At 39.8% G+C, this 11,239-nt stretch overlaps 1 protein-coding gene across 2 annotated transcripts in view; it reads right to left on the reverse strand.

The window, feature by feature from the left end:
- SLC18A2 (solute carrier family 18 member A2) overlaps positions 1–10,978 on the reverse strand; it is a 47,018-nt gene extending 36,040 nt beyond the window's left edge. For both annotated transcript variants that reach the window (XM_027851439.1, XM_027851438.1), the window contains exons 1-3: positions 10,857–10,978; positions 9,912–10,062; positions 8,122–8,464 (exon numbers count right to left, since the gene is read on the reverse strand). In XM_027851439.1, coding sequence (XP_027707240.1) covers positions 8,122–8,464; positions 9,912–10,032 — 464 coding nt within the window. In that variant the 5' untranslated portion in view covers positions 10,033–10,062; positions 10,857–10,978. The remainder of the gene's footprint in view (positions 1–8,121; positions 8,465–9,911; positions 10,063–10,856) is intronic.
- Between the last annotated feature and the right edge of the window lie 261 nt (positions 10,979–11,239).

Consider the following 11,239-nt stretch of genomic DNA (forward strand, 5'->3'; position numbering starts at 1 on the left):
TGAAGTTGGAGAAAATGTCCCATTACTGGAAGTAGCTGAGAAATCAAACTGAACCTGGTTACCTTGGAATATATTCCCATTGTAAAAATTCTGTCAATATTGACCCTCATACTTATCAAATGAAATTTGCTTTATTCACCACTCTCACCACTTCTAACAACAACAACTCAACTTGATATGCTATGAAAAGAAAGAAGGGATTTTTTTTTCATTGTCTCATTAAGAAATTTTTTTCTGGATTTTTGTTCACCTTTGTGACTGAATGCTGAAAAAACCCACCACACTTCTCGCTTTTGCTTGCTAGTTGAATGAAACCTACTGTGCAGCAGGTTACTTGTCCCTCAGAAATATAATTCAAATGACCAAAGGCACTATGCGGCTCTGATGGGTTCGAGGATTTTTTTTTAATCTATTACCACTGCATATAACAAAAAGAAATGGCTGTCAGATTCAAATCTGGACACTTCATCTCCCCCATTCATTTATTAAGCAAGCTTTACAATAATAATAATAGTTCACATTTATGTAGTAGGTTAAGGTTTGCAAAATACTTTCTATATGCATTATCTCATTTGATCTTCAATACAACCCTGTGAAGTTAGTGCCATTATTATTTCCATTTCATAGATGAGGAAACTCAAGCTTAAAGAGATTAAGTGTCTTCAGGGTTTAGGTGAAATAGCTTCTAAGTGTCTGATTTGGGAGTCAAATCCAAATCTTCCTGATTTGTTAAATGCCTACCACATGTAGGGTTCCGTGTTAGCACTTCGGGCCTTACAAAAATGAAAAATTCACTCTTTGCCCCACTCCCATACCTCCCTGCCCCTGCCACTGACCCAGAATCAAAGGAAGATGGGGTAAGGAGGGCATGTTACATACGGGAGAGACAACAAAGGGCATTTAGAAAAAAATAACTCTTTATAATTTCATGTGCTGTTCATGCCATAAAATTCCTCTCTCCATGAATGGCCCAAAGGAATTAATTTTGTGATAGGTCAAAATCATGCATTATCATGAAGGCACAAAGCCTCTGGGGGAGCCAGTGACACATAGGGGAGGCAATTTTCAAACCTTACCTAGAGTTTATCCAAGTTCTTCTGTTCTCAAGTAGCTTGGTCTCATAGGGAAAAATCTTCATTCTTACCTTGGAAACTACACAAGCCAAAGGTTTCAGGTTCAAATTCTGACTCTATTACTTACTACATATATGACCTTGGGAAACTGGTCAGAGTGAAAAGCAGACCTCAGAATCAAGAAGACCTGGGTTCAAGTCCTAAGGCTAACCCAAACTAGCTGTGTGTGGGACCCCTAGGCAAGTCATTCAATCCTCCAATGTCCCAGGCAACTCTGTTAGATTATAAACTGGAAGACAGTTGCCTATCTGCATTGGTAGAGGAAGTCTCTTCTCTAAGAGTTTCCTATACCAATGAAATCATAGATCTAGACCAATGACCTTGGACAATTCTTTTCAACTCTCTATGTTTCATTTTCCACATCTGAAAAATGAACAGGGTGGGTTAGACTAGGAGTTTTTAACCTGGAGTCCATGAACTTATTTAACTTGTTGATAACTATTTCAGTTGGCTTACTTTGCCATTCTCTATATTTTATTTTATGCATCTAGAAATCATCATTCTAAGAAGGGATCCATGGTCTTCATGAGTCTCTCATGCCTTCATGAGACACACAAAAAAGGCTCAGAATCCCAGTTCTAAATGATTTCTAAGGACCTTTCTATCTTTTAATTCTATGACCCTCTGGCTCTAACATTCTTCTAAGTTGAGGATTTTGCTCCAAATAGTACAACAATTAAGAGCAGAAAATGATTGAATCTGTGTTGTGAGTCTTTCCCCCAAACTCTTATTCTCCCCATAATACCTAGGCATCTTCAAGCTTAGACTAACCAAAATTTATAATAAAAAATATTTCGTGACCAGTCATATTATTTTTCATGTTTAAACTACCTATAAGAAATATCCTGCGCTGATTTACAAACAACGATAACAACAGTACGACAACAACAGCAACATAGTGATTGAACAACTGCAGTCTTAATTTTGTTCAATTCAGCCTGGTACAAATAGGGACAACCCTACTCAGGAGCAGAAAAGTAGATCATCGTAGGAAAGGGTACAAATGCACACCACAGTGAGGAAAGTAAGGAAAGTGAAGGGCAGCATGGTGTAGCGGGAAGAAGACAGTCCAGAAGACTTAGCTCCTAATACCCAGGTCGCTAAGCAGCATGGTGCTTAGAGTGCTGGACCTGAGTTCACATCCCACTTCAGACACTTACTGGTTTTATGACCTTGGCTAAGTTACTTAACCTCTTGTCTGCCTCAGTTTTTTCATCACTAAGATGGGGATAATAATAATGCCTAACTTCTTGGGTTGGTGCGTGGATAAAATGAGATTTTTTAAATGATATTATTATTATTATTATTATTACCATCTCTGTAGACAATAGCTTTTTCACTACAGACAAGACACTTCCCCTCTCAGGGCCTCAGTTTTCTCATCTGTTAAATGAGAGGTTAGACTAGTCCTAAAATTCTATGAATTTAAGTGTGTTTGTATATGGAGGGGGAAAGGATGTTGAGTGTGAAGAGTAAGCACTACCTATATGAATAAGTACTGAGTAAGAAACTCTGGGCTTGAGGTTTGCTAGAACCATATTAAAATGTGATCGGAAAATGTTTAAAAAATAAATAGAAATACAATACAACATAGATAATGTTAATTTGTGCTTTCCTAAGTCGATGTGTGGCCCACAGTGACCATTTCTATTTGATTTTGACACCATTGTGATGGCATCTGAGGCCCCTCCTGGCTCTAGTTTTATTATTCTGCCATCCTATGATCCTTGTACACACATATAGTTTTAGAACAGGGAGATGATTTCCAGAGATGCTGGATGTCTGAAGGAAATTGGTTTGGCATAAAAAAAAACAATTTGTTGGAGGATAAATCACATCAATGAAATGGGCTGCTTCTGGAGGTAGAAAATTCCCTATCAGAGGATGGGTTTGAAGCAGTGGTTCCTTGGCACTTTGAGGATATTGTAGAGTGATTATAGGGCTCAAGGAGGGGATGGAGCAAATGGTCTCAGGTCCCTTTCTACCCCAAGTCTAGGATTCTATGAATGACTCATGGATAATGGGAGTAATAATTTTTAAAAAGCTAGCATTTATAAATGCTAGTATATTAAGATTTACAAAGAACTTTAAGATAGCATCTCACTTTATTTTCATAACAACTCTGGGAGGCAGGTGTTATTATTATCCCTATTTTACTGATAGGGAAATTGGGACAAACAGATTAAGTGACTTGCCCAGGGTCGCACAGCTAGTAAGTGGCTGAAGTCAGATTTGAACTCAGGTCTTACTGATTTCAGGTCCAGCATTCTCTCCATTGTGTCACCTAGCTGTCTGCAGTAGCCAGGTGAAACTGGGAAGGCCACATTCTACAGGAAACCCTTCCTGATTCCTTCATCTGTTACTGCTTTTTTTACCATCACCTCACTCCCTACAAAAATTATCTTTTTAAAATTTTGCATATATTTACATATCTGTGTGTTGTCTCTCCCGATGGAACATAGAATATAAGCTCCTAGAGGGCAGCAACTATTTCATTTCTGTCTCTGTATTCCTCATTAACTGGCAGAGTACCTGATATATACATACTAGGTACTTTATAAATGCTTGCTAATTGATTGGTTGGTTAATCCTACATTTTTTTTTTTTGGTGAGGCAATTGGGATTAAGTGACTTACCCAGAGTCACACAGCTAGTGAGTGTTATGTGTCTGAGTCCGGATTTGAACTCAGGTCCTCCTGACTCCAAGGTCAGTGCTCTATCCACTGTGCCACCTAGCTGCCTCCGTTAATCCTATATTTTAAAGGTAGCAAAGTAAATCAAGGCTTCTCTCCAGAGAAGGGTGCATGTATAAAACACACACATATACATGTATACATACACCCATGTGCATATATATGTATTTATGCATATGTCTACATGTGTACATACACAGAAACATGCATGCATGCCCTGTGTGTTTGCATGTGTGTGTGTGTGTGTAAAACCTCAGTCTTGGGCAACTACAGCGTGAGTCTCATACTGGATGTTTAATAGTGAAAAATCACTGTTTAAACAAGCTGCTTCCCTTGACAAAAGCAAAACATTACAATATGAGCCAGCTTGAAAAACTCATTCACTTCCCATTTGCATTTGGAGAATTGTGATGCTTCAATCATTTCGATTCCTGAGTTTCCCAGTACCTACGATACAGTGCCTTTGCACCACTCCCACCAGGTGTCTGGCAAGGGCATTATTATGATAATGTCTTGCCATTTGCTGCATACTAAATAAGCTCTTTGCCCTCTCAGAACGCAAAATTCTGAGCAATTTTCTGTAATTATATTAGACACATCTTCGAGAAGTGCTCTTACTTGATCTTCCCACACATAGAAACCCAAACAGTTTTGAAACCATGACTAGTTAAGTTTGTTTGATTTTTCTTTTGTTGACAGGAAGATGTGTTGTCATATTTACAATGGTACTTCTCAGTGGGGTCATAATCTCAAACCAGCCTTGGATTACTTTTGTGAGTATGTTTTGTCCCCTGCCATCTAAAAATAGTTTTCTGACTGATTAACAAGAAAAGGGCAGGATGTGGTTTGGGACCATTGTCATGGCTTTAATATGACCTTGCAATCTGCCACTTAGAAGTCTAGGAAATTAATGGAGATGAGTTATAAATGTGCATTAAGTCCTCCTGACTGTGGGTCAGCAGTGCCATCTTTCCAGACCCATGGTTTCCTAATGGTATAACCTTGCAGTGCATGTGTGGTCAACCAATCAAAGGTTGGGAAGATGGATTGTGTCAAACCTCCCCCCAGCACAAACTCCTTTGTTGTTCAGTTATTTTTCAGTTGTGTCCAACTCTCTATGACCCCATGTAGGGTTTTCTTGGCAAAGATATTGGAATGGTTTGCCATTTCCTGCTCCAGCTCATTTTACAGATGAAGAACTGAGGCAAACAGGGTTCAACGACTTGTCCAGATCCCACAGGTAGTAAGCGTTTGAGGCCAGATTTGAACTCAGGAAGATGATTCTTCCTGACTCTAGGCCTGGTACTCTATCTACTGCACCACTAGTTGCCCTATGAACCCCTTAGGACTTTTATAACATATCCTCAACCCAAATAGTCATGCAGGCAAGACTCCCTGCCCTTACTCTTATATTGCCCTTCACTCTTTTTGACCTGTGGCTTCTGCAGGAGGCATTGGACAGTGGCCATGCATTATTTTTGCCCCAAACCCTCTCTCTCTTTTGAACTTTTCTATTTCTATGGAGGACACCCTCAGCATTCTAGTCTTCCAGGTTCTCAATTTCCTCCTTATTTTGAACTCCTTGAAACTGCTTTCTTCAAAGATCTCACAATTGCCAAATCTCACAACCTTCTATTCAATCCTCCTCCATCTTGAGCAGTGCTGTGTTTGGCACTGTGGACTATGTTCTTCTGCAATACTCATTCTCTTATCTTTGAGATACTGAAATTGACACAGGTCACCTATCAACACTCATATCTCTCATATCTATATATAAAACCCTGGCAGGAGAATTTTCTAACCTGGTTAAAAACCTCCCAAATAAAAGAGGTTTTCAATGAGTTTTGAATCCATTTGTTGAAATATAAAAAGCCAACACATTCTGACAAGTTTACAACAACTGATAAACATCAAAGAAGATAAATTTCAATGAAAATCTTTGCCTAATTGGTGGATAGGATTGAAAAACTAAATATTATGATTTAGTAATGGGCAACAATGTACTTCCTCCATTTAAAACTAAGCATCTTTGTGACAGATTTGTTTTCAGCTATGACAATCATCAATATCAAATATTGTAATAAACTGAACTTAGAACCACATCTTTGAATCACTGTAACAAAAAAAATTAAACCAAGATTTTCAAAAATAGTGAAGCATATTCAATCATATTGCTTTCACTAAAATGTCATTATTAATAATAGCATTTTAGTGAAAACAAAAGAGGGTTTGTATTGTTAGTCAATAAAATGTTATTTCAACTTCCTCTTTTTCGTTTCTATTTTAGGGCAAGTTCTTGATCTACATAACAGTACATTAGGACATGTGTATACTTTATAAATAAATACTCACACTTATTTGTTTTTCACTGATAAGGGTATGCGATCAAAAAAGTTTGGAGACGCTTCAAATAAAGAGCAATTCATACTTTTAAGATCTTCTACTCTTTCGCAAGTAGTATGGGCACTTCCATTTCATCCCTTCTTCATTCTTAATGCTATCACTCTAGTGCATCTCTTTACCTCGTATCCTGCATGATTGAGCTGCCTGGTCTCTCCAGCTCCAATTCATTCTGTACATTGCTATGAACTTAATATTTCTGAGATATTTTTTCTGCTCATGTCACTGCCTTGATCAAGAATTTGTAAGGAGGCACTACTGCCTGCCCTTTTGGATCTAAATTTTTCTGCTTAGTTTTCCAGACTTTCTGTAACCTGGCTCTAACTACCTGTTCCTTATTTCTCACTGTTCCCCAAATGGCCCTTCCCCCCAGTCAGACACCTCTCCTTCACTCACCCCTACTCACTCCCCACCACACTTATGTCCTCCCCTGTGTCTTTGTTCACACTGTTACTACCATATAGAATTCCTCCACCATCCTCCCTTCCTCCACCTCTTTCAGTGGCCCACCTCAAGACCTGAATCCTCAGTAGAAACTTCCACAATGACTCCAATTCACATCAGACTCATAAGATCATAATTTCGGACTGGAGGGATATTAGAGGACATATACAATGGAGCAATGCTCTGATTTTATATATAAGGAAACTGAGGCCCAGAGAGGTTAGATGAATTGCTCAAAGTCACACAGATGGCAAATGGCTTAGTGAGATCTCTACTTCTCTGACAATGCTCATATCTGTTTATTATATACTATTCCAGTTCTTAATCAAACAGGACAACTGAGACCTTCTGATAGCAATTTTAAAATGCTGACATGTATGACTATATATGTGTTTGTCCATAAATGTATGCATATAATACTGTCTTGTTCATTCACTATTTCATACGCATATATTTTGCTAGAATCATATATTTTTTAGAACTGGAAGAGACATTGGAGATCATCTAGTCTAACTCCTCTTATTTTACAGATGAGGAAACTGAGTCCCATCACCCCAACAAAATTATAAATTTCTCATAAGTGAAGCTTATGACTTTGTACTCCATAGCACCTGGTGCCACACATGTTAACTGCTCACTAAATACTTGATTTATCAATTCACATAAGAAGTAAAAAGCTGATTTTATTACCTAGAAAATTTAATTCAAGAAAATACTTTTTGCCAGTAATATCCAGATAATGAGTCCTAACACTGAGGATATCTTTAAGGGGATGGGGATTGAATGATTGCCTCAGTTTGCATTTAATTGCCTATGTGTAGACACAAGCCGTAGCAACTGGTAAAATAGAAGGAATTAGCACATTGCCTGTAGCTCCAAAGTTGGCTTTAAAATGCTATCTGTAAGCTAGTCTCATGAATGTCATTTTTTCACAGTCCTTCTTGGCCATGTAATCCAAAAGAAAGTTCCCCAAAAGAGGTCTGGAGCAAGGGTAGGGGAAATGGGGAAGAAACAAAGCTAAATTACATTTAGAAATGCAAGACAGCCAGTGGTTACCGTGGAGTGTTGACTAAGCAAAGGCTATTTTTGCAACTGCTCACTAGTCAAACCTAGAATTGAGATACATCAGACTCACAATTCAAAGATGCTGGTTACTTTCATTTTTAACAATTGCCTAAGATTATTTTGGAGAGTAGAAAAGAAGAGAAAGATGGGAATGCATCCTTAGCTGGCATGGGAGAAGAGACAATGGGGGAAGAGTAAAGGGAGGGATATGGCAGCATTTGGATTGCCCATTTACTGAGACTTCCATTGAAGACACCTCATGAATGAAAAGAATGACAGCTTCCAAGAGACACAATAGCAAGATACTGCAGAAGGTAGGGAGTTAGCTTGAGAGATATTACTTGGCAGATGTTGGTATCAAATGATTTCACTAAGGAATGACCTACCTGTTAGTCATTGGCCCTATGAAAGGGTTGGTGAGGAGCTGTATGGTCGCTTTGGAAGCAAATAATAAGCCGACTTGAACATTTTCATTGAGCAGGTCTTTGTCTTCCTTGGGGCAGTCAGATGGGATGCTGGTTGCATTGACTACCATCTGCTGTGTCACTGTTTTATAGGACTGTCCTCGTCCAGGTGCTCTAGTGGCATTTCCAGTGACCATTGTGGAGTTGTCGTAATAGGAGAAGATACTGCTGAAGGTGGGAGACCCGGTTTCTGGTTTGGCAGTTTGTATTTCTGTGGCATTTTTTTCATGCTTAATGCTGTATAAGTAACTGGGTATGATGGGCACTAGAAACACAAGCAAAATAGAAAAGTGGTTGACAACAGCCAACTAGTTCTCTCCAAAATTGAGTGGGAAGAGTAATTTACTAAAGTCTGGACAACTTCACCTTATTTAGCCTATCCTATTAAACGTCTACCTATTCAGGGGCAGTTAAGAAAGTGAATGGCAATTTATATCCTTTACTTTCTCCACATAGCCCTTTAATTCATTTAATTCATAGACATTTAATTCATTTAATTTGCCATAAGCCATTATTTACAAGAAGAAGGCTAGTTGAAATGTAAAATGTGGTCAATATTTACCCAGAATTTTCAGTATTTCTCCAGCCAAAGAATGTATATAGCCATAAGGACATTTAAGTAAATGAAACAAGGAAATAGAAATCTAAATTGCATTATGTGTCATCAAAACATCACAGGAAATAACAATTTTGTAACAGGCTTATTCTGTGTTTCTATTACATAAACTTGAAATTTGTATTTATTGTATAGTCCAGGCAATTCATAATTTCAAAGGGTTTCAGAGAGTACAAACAACATCCAAGACCCCACTGAAGCTCCAGGTAAGTATATCCAGACAGACCATCAGTATAAAAGAGTCAGGATAGTTTACAGCCAAGAGCAAGTGAGAGAGCTGCACCCTCTGTCCTTCTTTCACATGCAAGAATATGAATCTATTTGTTCTTCAGAAGATGTGTCCAGCGAGCCTGCAAACTGAGATAACAGAAGCCACCTCATATTGAACCTTCTGTTACAAATGACTCATAGAGCCATTTAAAATTAGGGCATTTCAGGGAAAAGAAAACTTATCAGATGCTTTTTGCTAATGGGGTTAATTTAGGAGACCTAGTTTTCCATTTTTCAAATAGGGATAATCTAATATAGTCTGAGGCTAAAGTTGACATCTTCTCAACATTACCTTTGAAGCTGGTCAGGAAATGTTCCCTGGTTAGGCACACTCAATCCTACAAGAACTCTAACTCTCACTCCTTGGTTTTTGGAGCTAGGGAATAATATTATTTGTCCTCATTGTTGTAAGGTAGACCCTAAAATAAAGTGCATAATCTTTATGCTAAATAACTTTTTAAAAGCCAGATGACTATTAGAACTTTAAATATTATTCTTCTGCAACAGAAATCTTTACCACCACAATGAAATGGTGAGGGGAAGTACTATCAAGAGGAAACATAAGTTCTGCTCCTTATCTGGAGAGTCATTTGCTGATGTGACCACCGGGGAAAATGAAGGCACAAATAACGTCTCAGTAGCAGAAACAAAAACCTAGGATCCTGAGCCCCATCTTCTAACCATGTGCTTTCGAGAAGTGTGTCAAATTTCTGTAATTTGTATAGAAGCAAATCTCAAGAGTTATGGTTACTGGAAATGCATAGTAGCTAGGAGCTATGACCTTAGTTCATCTAAAAGGAAGCCAAGAAAAGAGGCTTCCACTTACCCACGACCGTGAGCAGCATATTGTCTAAGAGGAGAGCAAGAAACACGATAAAAAGGATTAATTTCCTTGACTGCCGGCTCTCCCGAAGCCAGGTGAGGAGACCAAGTTCACCCAGAGCCATGATTCCTCGATCCTTTGGGCGTGACTCTTGCTGCAAATACAAAGGACAAATAGTTAAGTGAAACCTTCATTTGGCCATCTCTCTTGCTCTGTTCAACCTGAAACATCCGTGCTTCTGACCCCATTCCCATCTTAGAACCCAAGAAATGAGTAATGTTAGTGAACTAATCGAATCTTTATCCCCTTTTCAATTGCATCCCTTCCAAGGGATTGAGCTCTCTTTAACAGGACAAGATTGACTTTTTGAAAATAAAATGAAAACGAAAAGGGTTGGGTAGGGAGAGGATGAGTCTAATTTCAGTGCTGTTTCTGCGGGAGAAGCCCAGAAGCTGTGGGACGCACTTTCTTTACAAAGACTTTAACCCTCTACGGAACCTGCCTCTATCTCTGGTACTGATGAGGAGGAAAAGGATGTGTGCGAATGGGACTTTAGGTTTTATCTGTGTTTGCCAACGTTGGTAAAAGGCTTCATTCAATCTCCGCTTTTGGGAAAAAAAAAAACCCAGGGAGTAGATGGATTTGAGCTGTCACTTGGGCAGAATTTGTCCCAAACCCTGTTCTCTTCCAGCCCATCCCACCCCCAACTCAGCCTCCAAATTTTCTCCGTCTTTTCTCATCACCTGTGCCCCTAACTAACCCTCCCTTCAGTTTGGTTTCCCCACCATCTCTTCCATGCCCTAGTCTCCCTACAACTCCACCCCCGCCTAACATGGGCGGAGAGAGACCTTCCCCTCTCAAATTAACCAAGACAAGCCTGTCGTATCTAAGCACTGAGAGGAGATCGCGAGCTACTCCTGGGACCAGTTCTTCTCCAGTGCCGCTTACCTAGGGACCTGCGCTGGGGTTGAGTTCGGAGCGCAAGTCCCAGCGGGGAGCTGTCCCAGTGAGTTGAATCCGTTTTGGCAGCAGCACCAGCCCGCGGCTACTAAGATCGCTAGCTCCGTCCAGGTCTGGGTCGGAGTCTGTGTCTCCACCTCTCAACGATGCGCTCCAGAGGCTTGACTTTAGTGGGTCTGCTCCTTTGACGTCACGGCTCGATCCTTATCGCCCTTGCTCTGCCAACCAACCTGACCAGAGCATGAGAGGAGGGGGCGAGGAGGAGAGAAATGACCGAAAGCTTGGATCGTGCCTGACCCCACCCCTTCGGCTCCCCTACCTCCTCCATCACCACTCCCCCCGTGAACAGCTCACCAGACGTCAACCTGGTC

The sequence above is a fragment of the Vombatus ursinus genome, unplaced genomic scaffold (genome assembly GCF_900497805.2).
Source record: "Vombatus ursinus unplaced genomic scaffold, bare-nosed wombat genome assembly UNPS02009205.1, whole genome shotgun sequence".
NCBI lineage: Eukaryota > Metazoa > Chordata > Mammalia > Diprotodontia > Vombatidae > Vombatus > Vombatus ursinus.